The sequence below is a fragment of the Falco punctatus genome (assembly GCF_963210335.1).
Source record: "Falco punctatus genome assembly, chromosome: 5".
NCBI lineage: Eukaryota > Metazoa > Chordata > Aves > Falconiformes > Falconidae > Falco > Falco punctatus.
The window spans coordinates 29,351,899-29,375,273 of record NC_137584.1 but is presented as its reverse complement, the minus strand read 5'-3'; the positions used below and the strand labels follow the sequence as shown (position 1 = coordinate 29,375,273).

Below are 23,375 nucleotides of genomic sequence, written 5' to 3'. Positions count from 1 at the left end.
TTTGATTTATCCAAGTTATGGAATGATGGTCTGTGACCAATATAATTAAGTACCTTAATACCTTCACTATGCGTTTAATGGCTAGGTGTTCTTTTTTTCTCTAATCATATAATGTTCTACCTGAGGAAACAGTTTATGACTTATATAAAACTGGGTGTTTCTTTCGACATGTTCCTGACTCAGCACGGCTCCAAGCCCAACTTCTAAAGCAGTGATGTGTACTATAAATTTCTTCATAGACCAACAGTCTATGCATTCTTTGCACAGGAAAGCTGCAGAATTTACTCATGGTTGTAAACATTTTGTCTCAAATTTGTCTACATTTCATTTCCCCCTTTTGCTCTCCTATGCTTACACATGAAAACATGCAAAACTTGTGCTTTGTATAGCTACTGCATAAGTTCCTGACATAGCACATTTCCTTTTATGCATTCCTTTTAAGTAACTAAGAGCTCTTTTGATTTTCTTGGTGTCCCTTTAAAAAGTTTCATACTGGAGTTAGAGCATGTCAAAATTAAAAACTACAGTAGTTGATAGTACAACAGTCAATATGTGTATCTTCAGAGATGACTAAGCCAAAAAAAGCACGGTTGATGTTACTAGGTATTGCTGAAGTAAAACAGCAGGAAAAGTCCTGAAAAACTGTTCTCTTTATAATGAGGAAAAAAAGAGGTGCCTGGGTGATTTTTTTTGTTTCTTTTTTATGGTAGGGCAGGAGAAGTTGCCTTTAATAACACTGTTAATGTAACTCTTGATTCAATTTGTTGAGGATGATTTAAAAAAAACCCCACCAACTAACCCAAACAACCCAGCTGTTGTGTGTGTCAGCATGTGCAATTCACTATCATTTGAGGTCTGCACATTTTCAGGTAGATATAGCCATACCTGCGTTTAGTCAGTAAAATTGCAACCCACAGCATTTTGCTAATATCGCCTCATTTTTGTTTTTCTCCTGAGTGAAGCAGTATCTAGGCAGTCATGCTAAATAATTGCTGGGTAGTAGCCATATTTCTCCAGTTCACTTTCAAAGGGGAGAAAAATGGGACTTCACTTGAATGTAGAAATCCCACCACAATGTCGGTGACTGATCTTCTGCCATAGTTAGCTCTAAGGCTTAGCATGTCTTCCCGATTCGCACAGATGGAACAAGTTTTTACATGTACTCAATGAAAAATATACTACAGAAAAAAGTACAAAGTACCTAGTCATGAGAAATAAAGTAATTCTTGACAGTAATTTTTTTATTGTTAATCTGAAGAGTCTTTGTTACATAAAATGGCTCATTAACCAAAATTCAGCGGACTTCAGAGACTTCATGCGTAGGCCACGATCCATGAGCCCTTCATCCATAGTAAATGGCATTGACTGGTGGCTGCTAATAGTCTGTATTTTTATGATGACTTATTTTCCACTTTAAAACTTGTACAGAAAATGTCTCTTAGCCCTCCCTCTTCAGAGAGATCTAGTGAGGCACTAACAGTAGCATCTCAAATTGCAGAAACTAATTTAGTTTACAGTTAGGGGAACGTTTCCTAAGTGCATCGCAGAGTGAGTTTGTTTGATTGTACAAGCCATGTCATATTCTCAGGTGGCACTACCTACTTGTAGAACCCATGTTACAGAAAAAGGACAAGCCATGTTAGGACTCACAGGTGCCTTTAGGGAGGCTGGCTGAAGCTGGTGCCATCCCTACCTGCCGGCCTCACCCCTGTGCTGGCAGCTATGCGGGAACAAGGTATATTTCCACTCCCCAACTGTTCCAGTTTACAACCCAACTTAAATGAATTCAGAAATGGTGATGTTAAATATCAGATCACGACCTGGAGCAACTAGGGCATGCCCACATCATTAACTTCCAGTGGAGGAGAGCTGAAAGCAGCATCAGTTTTGGCCACAACGGCTACCTGCTCCATAGAACTGTTAGACTTACAGTGCCTGAGGGAGAGGCTCTATACCAGCTTGCTTACAGAAACTGATGAGCGCAGTGTGCTTGAAGGCATATGCTCAGGTGGAGCTCCTCTCTGGGGTCAGGGTCTGACTTAGTTATCACATTCGTTTGTTTGCATTGTTCTTTTATTTGGAGCACTATTTGCATTAGGCTGTTGTGGGAACAGTGTCTGAAGAGTCATTTGTATTTGGACTAAGTAGTTTGTCTCCATCAGTGAAGTGATTCATTTGAGGATGAATTCATTCTGATGTATAGGCAAGATTATTTCCTTCCCTTAAAAGTGTTTCCAACTCAGAAGTGATAAGATTTCAAGAAAACTGTATTTTTTTATTTGTCCATGTATGTTGCTGCAGCTGAATACTCATGACTTTTTCTGACATTTCATAGAAAACTACATCAATAGAAGGGTGTGGTTTCTTTTTCAGCTAGAGTCCTGTCGCTTTTTTAGCGGAAGAATGATGAACTTTACGTAAATTTTAAAAGTGTTTCTACTGAAAGCAGTATCTGGAGTGAATGATTTGAAGTTGTCTTTTCTGTTTACTGAATGTTTATTTTTTAGAGTTATGGCATGTCAGAGTTTCAGAGAAACTGAGATTAGCCTTGACTGCATTATCAGCCTTTATTACAGTAAAAAGATGTCAAGAATAGGGACTAATGTTAATTATTCTCTGCAGGAAAACTCTTGGAGATCGTTTAAAGCTTGAAGAAAAACTTGGCACACTCAATGTGTCTGATACCACAGTAGGCAGCAAACAGGCAACTTTCAAATTAAAGAAGGTGAGCTATATATATAATTTTTTAAGATAATATACAAGTAACTTTAGTTTTTGCATGAAAGAACAGGAACTTTAAAACCGTCGATCTAATGTCCTTCTTCGTTTCTTTATAAGCTGCCAACTCTTCTGCTTCTTGCCAAGAGAATAAAAGCCTCCGGTAGTACTCTGTGTGTTTATACCCTTATAACTTAGGCAGCACTCATAAAATCTTATGTTCCAGTGGAAAATACTGGCTTCCATTTTTTAATAGTTTATTTGCAGACATACCATCAGAAGCTCGTGACCTTACCTGACTTCTGTGCCAGGACTGATCAGATCTTGCTTGGTCTGCAGGTCCAAATGTAGTCAGGATGCCATAGGTGACAGGCTTTCTCTTGGTTGATAATGTTGCTAGATCTCAGCATGATAAAAACAGAGCTCCTAGCCGCCTTTTGTCATTGAACTCGTGTAACACATCACAAGAATGAGCTCTGGACCTTTTCTACTTGCCAAATTCCGTTGGAAGTGTGTAGTTGACTGCTGCCTTTCCCAAAGGGTTTTGATTTCCTATCCTAAGGAATTTGTAGATCGCATACAGGTGATTATATTGTGGGCAGAGTTAAATGCATATGTGCATCTGCTACTATTATAGAACGCTTAGGGATTTTTTGCTAGAAAATTGCTTTACAACTGAGGAAAGGACATGTTATAAATGCTGAAGACCCATATTGATACTTGAGCTGTCAAAATGTACTTCAGTTGAAACTGGTTTTCTTCAGGTAAGCCTCTTTCGTGTAATACATTTCTCCTTATCAGCAGTCAAATACTATTCTCACTGGTAAAACTGCTAAGAATGGCTAAGTAGTTATTTGATCACATTGGGTATGCGGGTATGCCTGAAAAAATTCTTTGAATAACCAGATTTATGGGACTGTTTTTACCTTACTTGTTTTACCTAACTATTGTCTGTTTGCAGATGTCCTTTTTCATCTGTTTTTGATTCCACTGATTGAATTTAAAATGTGTTGACTGAGGAGTAAGTCACAGATTCCTCTGCAGTGCTGTTTAGGATAACCATTCTGAAGATTTTACCAGCTGCTATAGCTGGTATGTTAGTGTCTTGCGTCTATAATTAAGTGGGTTTTGTAGGGCTTCAAAAGCACAGTCTTTTTTATAGTAGCTTTAACTTAGAAAATGCAAAGCCACAAAGTTTTTTCTAGTCGGTGGTGAACAATGAAGTATCACCTTTTACTAAAAGTATTGTGAAGATTTGGGAGTAAGGCAGAAGAAGACATAGCAATTGTTCAGAAAGCCATTTTTACTTGATTCCAGTAGATATGCTATAGCTTTGCGTTTTTTTTAATTACATTGCTGCTAACATATATGGATTTTTTTCTGTTAACTGATGTTGCTTTATTGAAATACATATGTTGTGCTCATTTGCATGAGCAATACTTTTTAAGGTGTAATTAAAAGAAAAATAAGGCGTCTACAGTTGGAGATCTTTTGTCCTATCAACAAAATAGCAAAATGAGACTTGCAAGTCTTCTCTCAAATAAACAGATCCTGCACATATATTCTGAAGTCCCAGGGAAAGGAGCAGGGAGAGCTAGGGAGAAGTCATTCTATGCAGTATGCTGTGTCTTGACGCTCCTTTTCAGAGGATGAAGAGATGAGGTTGGCAAGCCAAAAAAGGGATTTTGTTTTAGTGTTACTGTGATCGTCAACTTCCGCTTTGTGACGCGCTTTCCTTAAAGCACAGGTGTATTTAGGAGTAGGTAGAAAGACTCAGTGGCGGGGAGAGAATTGTGCTTCCATAGGATTGTTATCACTTGACCTTGTAACTCGGTGGAATTGAGACTGTGCTTGGCTGCTGCATTTGAGGTATGTTAGCAGCCTCCCAGATGCCCAGCAGCCACTGACAGGTCCAGTGATGAAATTGTTTGGCATTGATATTTCACAGTTCCGTTTTCAGGAGATTTTAGTATGGTTCCCACAGTGTGTCCTGTTTCTCAGTTTCAGCATGCTTTATCATAGCAAATAGATGTAACAAAATAGCAGGGTTTCTAGAATACTGAAATGCTTTACACTACTAGGGAGGTATGGAAGGACATTTAAAAAAACAACAACAAAAAAACCCCAAATAAAAACCCAACGAAGCTTCAAATGCAAATCAAGATCATTTAGTTACAGCATACTAGCAGTAGCAGTCAAAATTAAATTAAGATTTCTTAAGACCATTTCAGATGAGGTCTGGAGACAGAGAAACTACTCAGTTTTCAAATAGTGGGTTTCTTTTTACCCTACTTGCAGTGGAATCAGGAGTCAGTACATTTCAGCGAAGTCTAAAGACCACTAGCTTTTATTACTACGATACTAGTATGAGCTTATTGTTACATTTGGTAAATTGGTTCATATCTCACCTCAGCCAAAATGCTGTCTATGCATACAAATCTCTAGCTCAAGTTTAAATTGTACTTTAATGGGAGGTTCAGGGAGAGACAGGCTAATATATGAATGCTACTGATTACAGAATTAGATGCAGTGGGGATGCAGCTGCATATCAAGTAATTCTGTCACACTGTTAATGCAGTTATCTGTGCTGCTGTTGAAATTACTTTAATTGCTGGAGTATTTTATAGCATAGACAGTTGCCTGAGCTTGGCTAGTTCAAGTCTGCTAGTTCCCGTTTATGCTTAGTTCTAAGACAAGCCTTAGTCTTCCAAAGAAAATAGTAGTTTATGGCTGTAAGAGCCATTTCATCTATGTGGTATGTAAGTTAAACCCTTTCAGCGTCTTTTTGATGAAGAGAAAAAACATTAATAGAACATGTGCCACGTGAGCAGAGATTTTAAATTATTTTCATGTGGAAAGTTTTTCTAGAACTGCATACAGCATATCAAACATGTTCAGGAACTTTTAAGAACACTTTTTAGAAAACCTGTATGTTTCAGCAAACTTAACTGTTTTGTCTTCATTAAATCCATTTGTGTGCAAATATTAAATGTGGTAGTACTCGTTTACCAAAGTGGAAACTAAATAGCTTCAAATTGTGCTCTGCCTTCTTAAGGGCATTAAATCGTAAATTCTAGAGTGTAATTTTACAGTCTATTGTTAGACATTGGTTTTGATCTGAAATACATGATTTTATGAACTGGTTTTCGATAGCTTTGTCTTAAATGTTTGCTCTGAATTGCTTGGAATGATAGTGCCTAGGGATACCCAGAATTAACAAGTACATTATAAGACATATGGTATAAGACAAGATAGCCTGGGACCATTTACAGTAAAATTTCCTAATGGAATTCTGACTTGATATATAGGTACTTGAACAATGAGGTGATGCGTAAGTTTACAAGAACCTGACTATTTTTGTTTTATTATTCCAGTCAGAGCAGCAGAAGAAACAGCAGGAAGCTGAGAAACAACATCGTCAAGAGAGGAAAACTCTTAGGCGTTCTGCTAATCATCTCAAGAGCAAACGTGGAAGAGGACGACTGTTTCGTTGATTTATTTTATGTTTTTTTTTTTAAAGAAACTTGTTTATCTCTTTTCCTTTTTCAAATGGAAAAAAACTTTTTCAAATTGGGACATGGTACCAGTATATTTGTATTTTGATTCATTGATGAACACACAACCCAGAATTTGCTAAACCCTGTGTTAATTATTGAAAAGTTTATGAAAGTGTAAGTATTGACCAAAGGACACTACAAGTGTGCTGTGTTTCTGAACTCCAGTGTGAACTGTATTTGTGCAAGAATCACCAGCAACTGGTTATTGTGTAACTCTGGGTGTTTTCTACAGAAGAATTTAAGAATTTATGTATACAGCAAGGCTGCCTGTCTTTTATTTAACTTAAGAGCTGTGGGTTTTTGCTTTCTGAAATCTTTGTTTGTGACTGCTTAGATAAAAGATCAAGGGTAAGTTATTTTGTCCAAAAACTTATCTTTACAAGGGCACAACAAATTTTTCTTTTATGGTTCTTGAAGGATGACACACAATTGTGTTTTTCAAAAACTGACTTTGGATTTATATTCTTGGGTTGCCTTAGTACCCAGGAGGAGGTATAAATAGTTGTCATGAGGGCAATTGAAAATGTCTGATTTAAGTTCCTCTAAATCACTCTGGAAGGAAACCTCTCTTGCCACACCAATGTACAAGGGGGAATCTCAGAAGGTTAGTCTTACTAAGTTAAATTTTGTGAATATTGCCTTTACTTAGAATCCTTAGGACCACGTTTAATATGCTTTGGTAAGCCAGGTTCGACATAGACCAAGTGGTATATGTTCATGTAACAAGCACTTTAAGGCCATGCCAGTAGCCCGCTATTCTTCAAAAAGTTGGTTTAGTTTAATATAAGAAACTAGAACCTACGTTAAGGAAATTATGGATTCTTTTCTGTGTCATTTTTTTTGATTCTCAAAAGAATGCTTGTTGCTAACCAGGATACAGCATGTTGTCTTGATTTTTTTAAATTATTTTAATCTTGCAAACCCATCATTTACATAAGTAGTTCACTACTTAAATTAATTTTTACTTTTGATCCTATAGAAACTTTGTTTATTGCTTTTAAATGTCTTCATAAATTGTCTTTTTGCTAACTCCAAGAAACTTTGAATTTTGGATCCAAGAAGAATGAGTGAATTCCTTCATCACTGTAAATCTTAAGAGACTTGGAGGTTCTTAGGTGTTTGTCATGGTTTAACCTCAGTTGGCAACTAAGTACTGTGCAGCCGCTCACTCACTCCCCCACTTTCCCACCCACAGAGGGGCAGGGAGCACAGTTGGAAAAAGGTAAAACTCATGGGTTGATGTAAGAACAGTTTAATAATTGAAATAAACTAAAAGATGACAATGATGGTAATAATAACAACAATGATAATGTTAATGAAGAAGAGAGGGAAAGAGAGGAGAAAAATCAAGTGATGCACAATGCTCGCTGACCGATGCCCAGCCAGTCCCCGAGCAGCCATCGGCCCCTCCCGACCAACTCCCCCCAGTTTATATACTGAGCGTGACGCTCTATGGTATGGAATATCCCTTTGGCCGGTTCGGGTCAGCTGTCCTGGCTCTGCTCCCTCCCGGCTTCTTGCGCACCTGCTCACTGGCAGAGCACGGGGAACTGAGAAGTCCTTGACTTAGAACAAGCAACAACTTGGCAACAGCTAAAACATCGGTGTGTTATCAACATTATTCTCACACTAAAGCCAAAACACAGCATTGTACCAACTGCTAGGAAGAAAATCGATTCTATCCCAGCCAAAACCAGGACAGCATTTTGCTTTATAAACCAGACATATTAATAATCTGATCATGTCTCCTGGACAGTATTTACCATAGAATTTTTGTAGTTATTTCAGTAAAAACCTTGGTTTCTCATTGCCTGATGCTTATTTTTGTTTTGTTTAGATGGTAGAATAATCAGTCACATGATTAACCTGATTTTCTTCTCCCCAATTTAATTTTACCTGCTTTAATTCTTTGCTTCTGTTTTCAATTATTTTGTTTCCTTTAAAAATGCCTTTTGCACCTGGTATCTTCATCTTCAAAACATACATTGTAATCATAATGTTGCTGTCATTTGCAGTCAGCTAAAAGATGAGTCTCTCAATACCTTTTTATTTTTTACCTCTAGCTGTCAAATTTCTGCATTGTCCGTAAGTTTCTCATGCTTTCTGTTTAACACAGAGCTATCCCGTATTCCAATGTCAGTCTCGCCCATGCTGTATATCAAGAAGTACCATTATTACTGCTTCAGCCACATGTAATGCATTTAGCCAAATGTAATGCAGTTGTGGTTGCCCCTGTCCTTCTTTGGAGTCTTGTCTTCTGGTAGCATTCAAGCCTTTGAAATCCAAGTGCAGTGACAAGTTAAAGTTTGTACTAGTGCAGCATCTTTCCCCTGGAGCATTGTGTTATCTCTTAGAAATTTTCTGCATGCAATTCAGGTGTGTTTGCTTCATACACAGGGCTATACTGAACATGGAAAAGTTAATGGTGGAAAATTAACACATTCTGGCTGATACAGGGAGAATTGGGGATTAAGTGGACAGAATTGGCACTGTAAGAACAGGAATTTGGATGAGTTTGTTCCTTCTCATGGCGGGTCTAAACCCCATTATGTTTGAACAAGAGCTAGAGGTGCATTTATGGTTTTAAGGCATCCTTATTTTAGCAGTGATTTTGTTTGGCTGTCAAGAGCAGTAAAAATAATGTGGTTGATCTGCAGGGTAGTAGTGAACTGAGTTTGAAATGTTAACTTTCAGCTTAAAAAAAGTGTATTCTGTTTTGAGATTCTTGACTGACACTGGTTTAGGTCAGTTTTTTTGCTTTTTATGCACTTAAGAGTACCTCGTTATGATAATACTGATCACTTATTTAGGTTGGAGCCTGTAATATGATTAAAGGAATATAGTTTGTACTGTTAGAGAGAAGGCACATGCAAACTGTCCTTAGCGCACAATTTATTTTGCATAAAAGATAGCTGGGATACACTTTAGTGTTTAAGCATACTAGGCATAACCAGTGAAATGCCTGGAAAGATAGGACTGTGACTGTAATCTGAATATTATAGGAAGCAAATGTGGAAACTGGAAGACAGGTTTGATGTACACCTAGTAGTTTATGGTCTTTAGAAGATAGTTCCTACTGTTCGAGGTTTCCAAAGCACTGCAGGCTTTGCCTGTCAGTGCACTGTATTTTTATGTGCGATGTATATAATATCTCTTTTCCTGCACCCCCACCCCCCTGCACCCGCCTGTCAGTGCACTGTATTTTTATGTGCGATGTATATAATATCTCTTTTCCTGCACCCCCACCCCCCTGCACCCGCTGCCTAGAATAAGGCTAATTAGAGATAGAAGTGCAAGTAATAGATACCAGCCATTGCAGAGAAGAATCCTAGAAAACTGGAGGTCACAGATAGCATTTGTGAAGAAGAACATTAAGAGTTGGCTCAAGAATCTGAATATTCATGAACAGCATATGTAACTTGGCTGGTTGTGATGTGCCCCTTTGAGGAGAGGGAGGCTGTGCTGGATTGTAAATTCATTTGCTTGTCTTTGATAGGGAACACCTGCCTGGGGCCAGTTCTTCATTCTACAGTTTCTTCATTTGTGCTCTGGATGGCTGAGGGCTTGCATGAGGTCATGATTTGTGTAAGGTGAAGAAGAGGCAAAGCTCTATGCAGTCTCCATCTTACTATAACTGAATTTGTGCTTTACTAGATAACCAGTGGCTGATGCAGATTTTGAAAGACCAGAGAGAATTAACTAGGAACAGGCCTGTGGTGCCAAAGGTGTTCTCCTCCTGTTGACTATATTCCTGAAGGAAGCACATGTCATTCTAATACAGGGAGATGGATGCTCAGCATGTCTCTAAACCAGAAAGATAGTATATAATTTTAAAATCAAGAAGTGGAACTAATTTTTAATGTCATACTACTTTTTCCCATGAACCAGCAGTAGCCAGCAAAGTGTATTTCCTGGCCTTGATCTGACCATTAAGTGCTTGAAAGAAGGTGGTGTTCTTCGCATGTTGCTTGCTTCGGTCAGGAGAAGTGTTTGATGTTTGCATTTTGCTAACAGCGAAGCATGGCTCTTCAGGGTGTCCAGCGCTGGAACTCCGAACACAGGTGAGCTATAGTGGGTGGCCTGTGCCAGTCTGCCTGGCGTGCATGTGAACCCAAGAGCTTTTTGGTGAAATAGGGATGAAGGCTCCTTGCAAGCCTGGCTTTTGAGGGATCGGGGAGCAGCAGGAGCGGGCAGCTCAGCGGGCTGGGAGCTTAGCGACAAGGCAGGTGGGGGCAGTGACCTCTCTGACAGGAGGTGCAGTCCTGCAGTTAGCAAACGAGAAGAGCAGTAGGGTGACAGCAGTGAGATTCAGCCAGCACACAATACAGGCAAGTTCATAACTACAAGGCAGGCCCAAGGTCAAGTGAGCAGGTCAGGGTCTATGAGGTGCTTTGGCGGGCACACCTGCAGCGTAGCTTAGGCAGGGACCAGGGCTGATGCAGCTCCCTAGCAAAGCAGGGGCAGGTCTCTGGCAAGGCTGTTCAGAGCTCTTTGGCACACAGCTCTTCTCGTAGCAGCCTGGTCCCCAGCTGTCTGGCTGTACTGTTACCAGAGCTGGCTTTCAGCACAGCCAGCCAAACCTTGGCAAGGTGGGGGAGAGGTAGCAGAGCCTTAAAGTCCCATGGAGGGACCGGGTGTGAAACATGTTTAGATTCTTGAGACTGATAAAGCAGGTTAATGTCCTTGGACAGCTGTCTGGGGGAAGATTTGAAGTTTTGGTAGAAGCTGACATGCATGCAACGTCCTTGCAACCAATTAACTTCATAATGCAACCAAAGCAGGCATTTCTTGGGTATCAGCCTGATTATATCAACCTTTTTTCAGTCAACAGTACTTCGTTTTCCATACTGCAGGCATCAGTATCGATCCAGTATTACCATTCCTAAAAGCTGAGCAGCTGATGGGATCCTTTTCGACATTTAAAGTTCGTGCTCTAAGGTGAGTGGTGAGATGCTGTAGCCTTGTGGAAACCCTGATTGTTTCATATGTATGTGAATTTAGTGGTGAGAATCAGTTTTATAAACTGCCTATAAATAAATATACAGATAGTGGTTAAATGGGAGTGAAGTACTAGCAAGATAAAGACAAGACCTGGACCTGATGTATCACCTATGCTTCAGTACTTTCTTGCTCCACCACTATATGGCTTACTTTGGATAGGCTATTAGTCACTGAACAAACATTGAACCAAAACTATTTATGTAATGTTCTTTCCAAAATGCTATTACCAAGCCAAGAAGCATGCTGTGTTCCTGTGGCTTGTATAATTGTCTGAAATGGAGAGCATCCATCAGATTATACAAAACAATGAAAGAATTTACCGTACCACAGTGCTGGTTTTTAGTATCTGAACAAAAGGGTGAAGTATGATTTAAAATATTCCCCTCCATAAATAGCAGGCGTGTGTGAGATGTTTATACACTTTTTTATGCTCATGGGGTCCATTTATGTATGGAGCTTAAAAATGGGCATGATTTGAAATAACCAGCTTCAGGAAGAGTTGTGAGGGAGGGTGCAACAGTTTCCAAATTACTCCATCTTGCTTTGCAGCAGCCTTTTATCTTTGCGTTCTCCATGTTTCCGGATGGGAAAAACTAGTAATACCTGGGGAGGTTGTGCAACATCCCCTGAAAGGCTTGCAATGTCAGATTAACCATCCGCAGGAGCCCCCCAGGTATAGTGGAGCCGGCTTTGAGGAGGAGGAATGGATTAATGAACTTTAGAAAACCTCTCCAGCCCGATTACTCTATGAATGTTGTAGGGCGTAAGGAAGAGGCATGCAGCGTTAATTGACTGGAGTAATTTTCCCCCTTTATCCCATCCTTCAAGTGAATCACTCACTAGCTTTATCTTTTTATCTCTTTCATAAAGATTAAATACTTTTTTTGGCTTGTTTCCATAGCTAATATATTTTGTCTGATCTTGGGAAGTATGGAGTTTTTAAGCTGAATGAAAGCACATAAATCTATTAATAAACTTTAGCTCTTGATTGTTATCGCTGTGTTTCAAAGCCCATAATACTCAACAACTGACTCTTTGTGATGAACATGAAGAAGTAGTCCTATTCTATCAGCAAAACGAACAATTTATAGTATAGCCTGCAGAAAACAATCAGATTTAGCAGAGCTTGTAGTTTACACAGCCGGACGAAAAAGAATTCCCACATTTTAAAGACTCTGTAGATGGATAACCATAAACCTAGCACTGGGGTTCGTGTCATACTGTCTGTAAAACTGGGTATCGCTGATTTCTACACCTGTTCCCCCACCTATAATTTAGGCATTCTCTGCCCTATTCCTCTCTGATGACTCTGCTTGCGTTAACTGCGTTTTAGTATCGCTTCCTTCCTCTTGTTTTCCAATTTTGCCCAGATCCTTCACCCACATGGGGCCTAGTGGCAAATTTTTATTGATAATACATCACACGTTACCCTGTGTTTGTACTGTAAGTGGCTTTTCTGTATGAAATGCTTGTGAGCATCCTGTGGTACAGACTAGTTTACACGCTCACACATCAGTTGAGGTGAAGTAAGCTGATTTCTGTGCAAGTGAATGAAAACTGCAATGACTGTGTATCATCTGTAACAGTGTAAATTCAGAAATGTATCTGTTGCTGACTCTTTCAGGATCTCATCTTCTGTTCTTTGTTTGCTTAGTGGTTTAGACTGTGGTGCATGTGCAAGGAGTGAAGATCAACCCTGAGCATGTTCAGAAAGGAGTAATTTTTCTCTTACCATTTGAAAGAAATAATTGCAGAGAGAAGTGCTGCATTTCCTTTGATGGTTACATTCAATTAGAGTTGAAGTACAATAATGTTACAGCAAAATCAGGTATGAGTTTAAAACACTGTTGTTCCCAGTGTGGTCATGCTTTATGAGTGACATTAGGGTCATCTTACCTATGAAGGCAGGTCCTTGTTCCCATTTAATTCTTCAGAGTGGGGCAAAAGTGAAAATCCCATTTCCTCATTAAAGAGAAAACTAGGCAGTTGAAGTGGGAAATACCGGCCCAGCCCTAATCAGAAGTTATACTCCCAATTCCTGGAACCACCCTTCCCTTCCCTACAGCAGTTTCTGCCAAAGCTGCTCTGTCTCTCCTACTCATTATCTCTTCTTTTAACATCTGCCTATTTCTTGTGGGGTGCCTATCTCTATGCTCCAGTTTTTCGATTAATATCTGGATCTATAGTACAGATTTGTACAGATGTAGCAGGGCTTTGAGAATGACCACTAAAATGATAATAGTAATGGGTTGTTTATAGGCAGCTGTTGAGCAGAGTAGATCTATATGAACTTGGAGATGTGAAGAGCCGTGACATCAAAGTGCACGGTGGGGGTTTGGAGAGCTGGCATGTGCTCTTGGCGATATGCAGGGGCAAATGTTGCTTTAACCCCCAAAAATTCCCCTCTTACTGTTCTGTATGCCTGTGCCGCTGTGCTAGCTCTGCTTCAGTGAGGGTCTGGGTGTTTGGGGTGGAGTTGTGTTCTGTAATTTTTTTTTCAAGATCTTACTACTGCATTAGTACAGTTGCTGTGTACAATTACATACATGCATGATTATGTTACATAATGTGCAATTACACAAAAGTTTCAACATTAAAATGCATTCAGATTATGTATCATTTCACTAATGAATATTATGTCCATTTTATTTACCAACAGATCTGTGGAGTGCGTACATAAAAGTCGTAAGAGACCCCATGCTTACTTGTAAGGATTTAATCATCTTATGCAAATGAGAATGTTGAGAAGTAATTATCTTGTCTCTTAGGATTTTGCTGAATATTCTTGTAAACTGAATCAAAAGGGAAGTTTGCAACACTCCCGTCATAGCTACAGTGTTTTTCTTCTTTCCCAGATGTAAACGGGAGATTGCCTAATGGGACTATGACACTTGCACTGAAAGTATGAGGCAATATTTTAAACAGATCTCCACAGCAAATAAATATCCTCTACCTGAGATATTTTAGACAGGTTACAACAAAACACTTTTGCACAGTGCCATGGTACACTGCTGCAATTTAAATATTACTAGAAGCAGAGCATAGATGATCGTGCTGTGGTACTCAGGATGCGGCCTGACACTATTCAGTGTAGACATGAGCAAGAACATCGTGTGCAATACCCAACATGTGCAGGTAGCTGGGGACTAGTCTTGCTAAATTAACTGTGGTTTAGCCAGTTAAGGAAAGACGTTAGATGTGCTGATAAGTGAAAGTTATTGTAGGAGACTTTGAAGGCCGTGTTCCTTTATTTCTGTGGTCAGTCTCTCAAACCATGAGTGGTCCAGTCAAAACTGCAGGAAAGTGGAATCTTCTCCAGAGCAAAGATGAGGCACGGAGCTATTTCAGGTATTGCTTGACCTCTCCGGAGTGGCGGGAATGAAAGCTGCCTTCACTGGTGGCATTTTGGACAGATGTGAGGACAGGGCTGCTAGTATATGGTGGAAATTCAATGTGACCAATGCAAGGGAGATTTTACACCCGAGTGGGTGTATCCTGCGCTGTGCCTCAAGGACTGGAGGATGAAATAACCAAACAGCCGAGGCAGGCAGCTCCTTCTCTCTACTGTTTTGCCAGAGGATCTCTTTTTACTTTGCCTGGTTATGTGATGTGTACGTGATGTCTACTGAAGCAATTCTAGAGAGTAATGGCCAAGGGTGGATGTCTGTCTTTGTCTCTTAAATGCTTCCCCTTAATCACAGAAGGGTGATTGACCTTTCTTTTTCTAGATGTACTGTTTCCCCTTGCCTCTGAAGATCTGGGGAAGCAGAGCTCCTTCCTTCAAGGAGGCCACCACTCCCCATGAAATTAGAGGAATTTCTCATAGAGATAATTTGGAAAAAGGGTAACTGTCTAGTAAGGCAGTCAATAATGCAGCTGGAAAGGATGGGAGAGAGGAGAGGTGGAAAATCATTTGAGATCTGGCCAAATGTTTCTCTTGAAACACTTTCCAACAGAGAAAAGAGCTGATCAATGTGAATGTCAAATTTTCAAGAGCTGGAACTAATCTGTTCTGGTTTGGGGGTTTCAGTGAAGACTTTCTAGCTTTTAATCTTACGGCAGTTTTCTCCTAGAGGGTAAAGTCCTGTCCTGACCTGCTCTAGTTTCTTGCACTTCAGTGCCTTTTAAAAACTGGATTCCTCCAGCCAGCATGACAAGGTTACTAGAGCTGATCAGGGAGAAACGGTAAAGTAAACTCTTCCCGTTTTTTGGGGGGTTTTTTTGGTTCTGCACCCCCCAGCATCTGGAGTTATTGGGCACTGTCAAACCGCAAGGCCTGGATCGGTGAGCGCCTGTGTGGAGCAGCAGGCTGAAGTGCCCGCAGCTTGTGACTGCTGAAGAGCTGAGCTGTCTGAACCCCTTCTGTCTTCCCTCCCTTCGGGGGGCATGTTCTGACACTGACAACATCAAGAAAGTGACCCACAGCAGCTGTCAGCAACAGGTTTCCCAGGCTCCTTTCGGCGATGGAAAATTGGTTTAGTGAATACTAATCAGAAGACAAAACAGTTAGGGGAAGTTTGATAGCGTATTGGGTTTGCGTGGCAAGGTTTTGGTAGCCAGGGGCCATGGGGGTGGCTTCTGTGAGAAGCCGGCAGGAGCTGCCCCCATGTCCGACAGCCAGCGCCAGCCGGCTCCGAGAGGGACCCGCCGCTGGCCAAGGCCCAGACCGTCAGTGACGGTGGCAGCGCCCCTGGGACAGCAGATTTCAGAAGGGGAAAAAACCCGTGCAGCAGATTACAGCCAGAGAGAGAACTGAGAGTATGTGAAAAGAAAAACTTTGCACACACGCAGTTCTGTGAACAAGGAGGGGGAGGAGGTGCTCCAGGTGCCCCCCAGCCCGCGGCGCAGCCCCCGGCGTGGCAGGCTGTGTCCCCAGCCCATGGAGGTCCACGGTGGAGCAGTTTGCCACCTGCAGCCCATGGAGGGGAAGGGGGATGCCTGAGGGAGGCTGTGACCCGCGGGCAGCCACGCTGGAGCAGCTCCGGGCAGGGCCCGTGGCCCCGCGGGGACCTGTGCTAGGGCCAGCTGGGCCTCCCCTGCCCAGCCGAGGAGGACAGTGACAGAGTGGCTTTGGTGGGCACCTGGCATCCAGCTGGGGTCAACCCACCACAGATAGACAACCTCTTTATTGCTTCACCCTGTCTTTAGCTGTTAAACCAACAAAACAATTTCTGCACTAATTGGGAATGAAAATTACTATTGGTGCTGATGGTTCTTTTCCTAGTGTAGCTGGGATTTGGTGACAACTAACTGATAGGAGCTAAGTGGAAATAATATCTTAATTACCAGAAGCTTTGGAGGTTCTGACTTCGAGACAGCCCTACTTCTGGCTTCATGCATCACTTCGTTTGTCTCACTGCACAGAGTAAAGCATTTTAGGGCATCTAAGCTAAATACATCAAGGTACAAACCAGCCTGAAGAACCAGATGGGCTTGAGAATCTGTCAGTGCATAAGGTACCCATACAGCCAGCAAACTTGTACTGTATTAGGCTGTGTGACTCCCACAGGTTAAAATTTCTGCCTCTTGGCTGAGGCAAGAATTTGGACTGGCCTCCAGGCTTGCTCAGAATTCAAAGGTGCTTGAATCTAAGAATATAGGCCTATCACCGCTTTGACCACAGCTCAGAAACCTTCAGTGCAAGGCTGTCCTGAGAGCTTGGCAACAGCCATGCTTCTAGCTTTCCTTTCTACCTTGCATTCTCTGAGCAATCTTCCTGCTCCTAATTGAAAGCCTTCAGTGTGTCAGTGCATTTTGAGGCCAATGTATCCAGAAATGTCTTTGGTGTTTCAGAAAGGTACCACAAGCTCCCTGTGGGGCCTGCGCAACGTTCCTCACCACCAATTTGAAAAGCAGTAGAGCCAAAACTGTCCATAGAGTCTGTTTTCTTCCATGAATATTAAGTCTCTGAAAGTAAAGCAAAGCTGGCTACGGGGTTCCAAGAAAGGAGGACTAAGCCCTAAGGCAGGAGGACATAAATACACAAGGGACAATAACAGTTCTGAGAGATTTCAGTGTTGGTGTCTCAGAGCATCTGATGCCTCAAAATAAAGCAAGAAATTGGAAAGCTACTGAAACAGTTTTCTTTGAACATCATTTTGCATCTTGATTTCAGGCATTGCAAGAGAGAAATTCTGTTATATCAATGGGATCTCTTGTGTTTTAACCAGAGAAGTAGTGATACTGTGAGAGCTAGTTTTGGTGACCATGCTCCAAATCCCTTAACCAATAGATCTTGGGTTGACGAGCATGTGATTGTTGAGAAAGCCTTACTTTTCTCTCAATTAAAAGTTCTTTCTTTGGTACATAACTAAAGCAGTCCAAAGGCAGAGAGGTAGTCTGAACAACCGGTACTTAATTTGTATTGGCTCTCACAGACACGGCTTACGTTGATTACAGAGAACCCATCACACAGGATGAACTATTACTGAATCATTTCTTGGGTTTATTAAGCATTAAGCTGGCTTTCATCCCACATGCAGGGCTTTGAACTGTTACTGAATAATTCCTCAATTCATTTTCTTTGGGCTTTTATTCCACTTGCCGGTCTTGTCTTTTCCACCTACACAGCCTCCAAAACAACAGGGTCAACCCTGCTGCCTTGACACAAGCCACGCTCTCATTGACATCAAAGGAGTTTTGCCTGTGTTGGGGTGATATTGGCTGTATGTTTACTGTGATGATTGCAAGGTACTGCCTGTGTGGCTTACGGGTCGCCTGCAGGTTTGGGTTGTTCTGGTGGGTGGAGTTGAGGGGAAGGAGTATATTGTATTGGGGTAAGGGAAGGTGGCTGTTGAGGTGTAATGAGTTACTTAGCTCTTACCAGCTGCTGCCCTGACCCCTAACAGTGGCCACACAGAGTAGTCTGTGGTTCCTGCTCTGCAGCAGAAGCCAAAGCTCAGTCACGCACAACTCTAGCAGGGTGCCCTCCTCCGGGAGTCGGATCCGCTTTGCATAAACCCAGTTCCTAGTTGCCCAATAATTTCCCAAAGTGGAAGGAGGATGTGGTAAAACACTGGAAGCTCTGTAAAATTTCTGCTGCTCCCTCGTTTTGCACCCGTTTCTAATATATGTGCTGTAGTGGATCTCAAAATTAGAAGGGGTGAGGAGATGACCGTGTCTCAGAAGAGTAAGATGAAAGTTTCTGAATCCACTGAGTGGTTCTGTCAGAGCACTGTCTTAACTGGCACGAGAAGGAGCTAAAGTTTCGGTCTGCTCTGATGGACAAGACCTTTTACGTCTTTGCTTTGGTTTGGTTTCCTGACAGTATGGCAGATCATACACCAGGAAGGTGGTTAAATGCAGGTGAGTTCTGCCTTGCACAGAAGGCAGGAATAAAAGGTGCGTTCCCTGCTCTGAAATTGGTAACTTAGAGACAGTATTTCTCAAAGCCTCTCTGTCCCCAGTTGCTGTTGCTAAGGATTTAAACCAAAGACACCCTTTTTCAGATGCAGTTGGGGGGGGGATCTTTAAAAAAATATTTTTAATAAAGGGTTTCACTTTATTTCCTTTTTTTCTTCTTCTGTTTTACTTCCGATGACCTAAGGGAGACCAGATGAGTCTACTTTTGTGTGGTTTGTGCCCTTGAAATTTTATAGATCCTGCTCACAAAGGTGTCTGCAACCACAATCAGGAACAGTTCAAGTCTTAAATGCCATTTTTGGTTGGGTGTTGTATGTAGAAGACTTTGAAGTTTCCCCTGGAGAACAGGTTCCGTATCTGTAGGTAACTGCACAGGTTTCTTACGTGGTTATAGGATTAGGCAAGGGCAGTGGGATTGCAGTCAGAGTACTTGGGGAGGGACAGAAACCCTATGAATATTTGCAGCTTTAGGTGAGTAGTACTTCTTTTGCAAACTTTGAGCAGTGCATAGTTACAGTGTAACCCATGTGTACTTGGAGATGTGACACACAGTTCTACAGTAGCAGCTTCTCCCTAATAGTCACCCTGCTATCAGCAATATTTAGGTTGAGGACAGCCTTAGCTGCATCTGATTTCTGTGTCCTTAGTACCTTGGCTTCTTACCTCCATACCTTGGTATGGTACCTTAGTTTCTGTGTACTCCTTGTGCCTCCCCTTGAAGCTGCCAGATTTTAGCATCCATGACATCTACTGCTACTGTGTGGTGAGACACTTCCTATTGCTAGTGCTACACCTGGCTCTGTGGCTTCACTTGAGCTTCATTCCCATTCTTGGCTTTGAGGAAACAGTGAGACAGATGTTGCCTTCTTGTCCTCTTTGTGACAACACTCTTGATGTTGTAGACTTCTTTTGTGATCCTCTTTAAGTCATCTCTTCCAGACCGAAGCCCTGAACCATTGAGTCACTCCTTGTATGGAAGCTGCCCCTTGTTTGGGTTTTCCATAAACATGCAAACAATTCAGAACACTTGGGCTTCTGCTACTCTGTTAATGATACATTTTACGGTTTGTTTGGAAACTAGGCTTGGTTTCTGTCCATTGTCATGCGTTAGCAGGAGAGGTCCTCCTGTGGATTAATATGTTGTTATAGATAGGAAAGAAAGGGTGGCAGTGAATGGGCAGTTCCCCTGACAGGAGGAGGGTAGCAGTGGGGTTTCCCAGGGACCTCTGAGGAACCCTGTGCCCATCCATGTATTTATGTGCGTTTTGGAAAGGTAAATCATCACCCAGGAAAATAAATAAGGAAGACTGCAAAGAGCTGTAGGAGAGTTCAGTAAACCTGGGTAGAACACAAAGCGATGGCTGTCACTGTGGCATGGTGTGATGTGGCAGTGGCACATCAGCTGCACAAAGTAATAGAGGGAGGCAGGAAAATCCAGTCAGCTGCAGCGACAGAACGGTGAGCTCTCTGCTTGCTACTGGTATGTAGGAAAGACTTTGTCACTGGAGAATGTTCTCTGAAAACATTGATTCAGTGTTCAGCAATCGTCAAATGTTACTGGAAATAAGGGGGGGGGGGGGGGGGCGGGAAATATCTGTGCTATACATAAACCCCCAGAGTACCATACTACGGCTGTTATGCGTAGTTCTTATCACCTCACTTTAAGAAAGGGTGTGGTATAACTGCACTGAAGTGAAATGGCATTATAGCATTTTTTATAAGAGACATGAAGAGTTTCCTTGTGAATGAAGATTAAAAAGTGTGGGACTTTTTGGCCTGGAAACAAAGACAGCTGAGCAGCCATATTATAGAAGCCTATAAAATAGTTGGAATGGTGTGGAGAGGAAGATTACAAAACTACTATTCATTATTCTTCATAATGTAAGATCCAGGTGCCATCTAATGAAATTATCAGGTAGCAGCTTTAAGACAGACATATGGAGTATTTATGTATATGTTGTATAGGTACCTTGTGAAGCTAATTATCTTCAGCTATTATGGAGGCCAAATGTAGGTACTAGTCCTAAAAGGAGTGAGATGTGCTTGCAAGTGATAAATCTACTGAGATTTACTGTACCTCAGAACTTGGATGCTGCCTCTAGCTCAAGAAATCCTTAAATCGGAGATTGCCTGAAGCTGGAAGCACACGCTGGGGAAAAAGATCACTCTGTACTTGTCCTGTGCCTTGTACCCTTCCTTACATATATGCAAAGGGGCAGGTAACTTTGGTCTGCCTGTATTTGTATGTTGCTGTGAGCATACTGAAAGCTGTGAGGTTTCCATCACAGGAGCAGATCAGCTAAATGTCTCTCTGATGTGGGGTGGGTAGAGCTTATTTGGCTTCAGAAAGGAAGCTAGACTCTGGGGATCTCCAAACGTTGCTTTGATCCCATTTCCTGCAATTCTGTGGAAGTGGTGAATAAACATGTCTACTTCTCTACTTCCCACCTCTGGGCTGTCATCAGGACATGGCAGAAAGGTGTCCTGTGTGTAAAGGGAAAGGCAGGCTGAAAAAAGGGCAGAGCCTGCAGCCAGCATGTGGTCTTCCCACTGCTACAATCACTGTGGAGGCTGAGGGTGAGTTATACCTCTGAAGTTGCAACAGAGAAGACACGCCAGGATGTGACTCAAAGGCCAGGCTAAGCCATAAGCCAGGTCTGTAGATGCTGGAGCCAACATAGTGTCAGTCTGCTGTGTCACTGGTAGCCTGCCTACGGAGGAGTGCAGGTGGCAGAATGAGGTTGTTTCAAGCCCTGGGAGAAAGGAATTGCAGCCGCTGAGCCTGTGGGTGTGAGCTGTTGTTCTAACATTGCAGCAGAGGGGGTGAAGATACAGATGAAGCATCTAAGGAGCAGTTTCACAGCACATCTGGCCCATGACTTTTCCATGGAAAAAAGGACAGAAAGGCAATATGGACAGACAGCAGTATCATTCCTACCTACTGCTTTTAGTTTCTCCTTTTGGTGATTGTGGTTTTGGACCGTAATCTGACCTGCAGGACTCCGTTGCCAGATGTAGGGTGATGCTGATGGTAGGGAGGGCAGCTACAGCAGATGCTGATGCTCGTGCATTTCAGAATGCACATTCTTCAAGGCAGTACCATGAGGAAGTTACCACTGACTGAGTCTCCATCCTACTCCTTCTCTCCCAACAAAACCAGTCCTTGCAGAGAGCATTGAAAATGAACAGCAATAGACTTTTAAGAGCTAACAGATTATGCTGGGACAAAAACATGAAAAAAATTCCAAAGTTTTGTACTTGCAGTTACAGAGATCAATTGAGCTCCGAAGGAACTCAAAGAACATAGCAAGAACTGGCATTTGAAAGTCACACCATGCAAGAAAAGGTATAAACAAATGGTGAATTAGTATATATTCCTCTCTGTCCTTTTTAAAAATGACTGAAGATTTATGTGAGCTACAGCTTTTTTTTTTTTTTTTTTTTTTTTTCTCCCCCCCCCCCCCAGTGACTGACTCTCAGGTCCTCTGTTATTAACAGACAAGTGGTATGGCCAGGAAGATAGCTGAACTGCTGACTTCCAGTCCAGCTCATCAGCCCTCAGTCCAAGAAACTGGAGCTGTGTCTAACCGCTAATACCCAAGCCTGGAAATCCCTCCTTAGAGGGAAAACAGCTTCCAGGCTCTGAGTAGCTATTGTGAAGTAACCTGAAGATGCCTTCCATGGCTGTATCATGTATGTTGTGAGGCTGAGCAGTCAGATGTGTTTGATGGCTCCTGCCCAAGTCAACCTCATAGTGTCTACTACATATAAAGTATGAGTAACACCCAGTCTTTGAACCACAAGTAAACCACTTCAGTGTAGTTCCATTTCCATTAAGGTATGTCCTACAGATAATAATTGCAAACAGCTCTGTGCAGTCCATAAATGCCTTCCACCTCCACAATCCCTCTCTTTTTTCCTATGGGGCAAGATCATTCCCTAATGCTTTTGAAACCAGAGCGACAAATGTAAATATTTCCAGGGTTTTTTTAACTGTTGCTGGCAACTTCTGAAGTGATTAGGGAAGGTGTTTCTTTCATTTGTTTATCTTTTGTTATGTTATTTGCATTCATTAAATGCAGGCATAACACAAAAAGTTAAAGCATAAGGGCTGTTTGTGGAAATAAAATCTGGTTGGAAGAATGCCAGTCTGATTGCTACCAGTCTTGAAGGTGGCATTTCTGCAATTCTGCTGGAAAATAGAGCCTGACAGGACACAACCTCTGATATTCCAAAAGTACTTCTGTATTTAACATAGATAAACCAAAGGAATCACATCTATTTTAGCTAGGCACATTCTGGAGCCATTGCGTGATAGTTGCAGGAGGGAGTTGATGTGGTATCAGCCCATTACTGTTTGTGCGTCCTTATTAGCTCCCAGCATTAAGGAAATCAAAGATTTCGTTGCAACATAATAACCACGATCCTAATGAGTGCTTATAGGGAGCAATTTTTTTGTTAAGTGGTGCAGTTTTGGCTTGTTTAAACCCTGATCTGAGTTCCCATATTTTTTTGGCAGGACTCTTGAAGGATTTGGGCACCACTCACAACAGGGGCAAGACAACTGGGATCTCTTACACAAGCTGACTAGAGAAGTCTTCACCTCTGGAGCAAGGCATTTTGAGGGTAGGGCTCCCCTTGCTCAGCAAGCAGCACAGGTGTCCTTTACGCAGAATTTTAGCTTGGACTGCAGAAGGAAACAAGTAGTCTATAGCCTATGGTTAAAAACATTCCTCT

The 23,375-nt window shown here is 41.8% G+C and overlaps 2 protein-coding genes across 3 annotated transcripts in view; both read left to right on the top strand.

The window, feature by feature from the left end:
• NOL10 (nucleolar protein 10) overlaps positions 1-6,530 on the top strand; it is a 53,343-nt gene extending 46,813 nt beyond the window's left edge. The window contains exons 20-21 of the mRNA XM_080387858.1: positions 2,623-2,725; positions 6,093-6,530. Of these exons, the coding sequence (XP_080243984.1) occupies positions 2,623-2,725; positions 6,093-6,212 (223 nt within the window). The 3' untranslated portion in view covers positions 6,213-6,530. The remainder of the gene's footprint in view (positions 1-2,622; positions 2,726-6,092) is intronic.
• A 139-nt stretch (positions 6,531-6,669) lies between these two features.
• Positions 6,670-23,375, top strand: part of LOC308064041 (uncharacterized protein) — an 82,900-nt gene continuing 66,194 nt past the window's right edge. For both annotated transcript variants that reach the window (XM_080387895.1, XM_080387896.1), the window contains exons 1-3: positions 6,670-10,336; positions 11,100-11,213; positions 23,158-23,264. In XM_080387895.1, the coding sequence (XP_080244021.1) occupies positions 10,296-10,336; positions 11,100-11,213; positions 23,158-23,264 (262 nt within the window). In that variant the 5' untranslated portion in view covers positions 6,670-10,295. The remainder of the gene's footprint in view (positions 10,337-11,099; positions 11,214-23,157; positions 23,265-23,375) is intronic.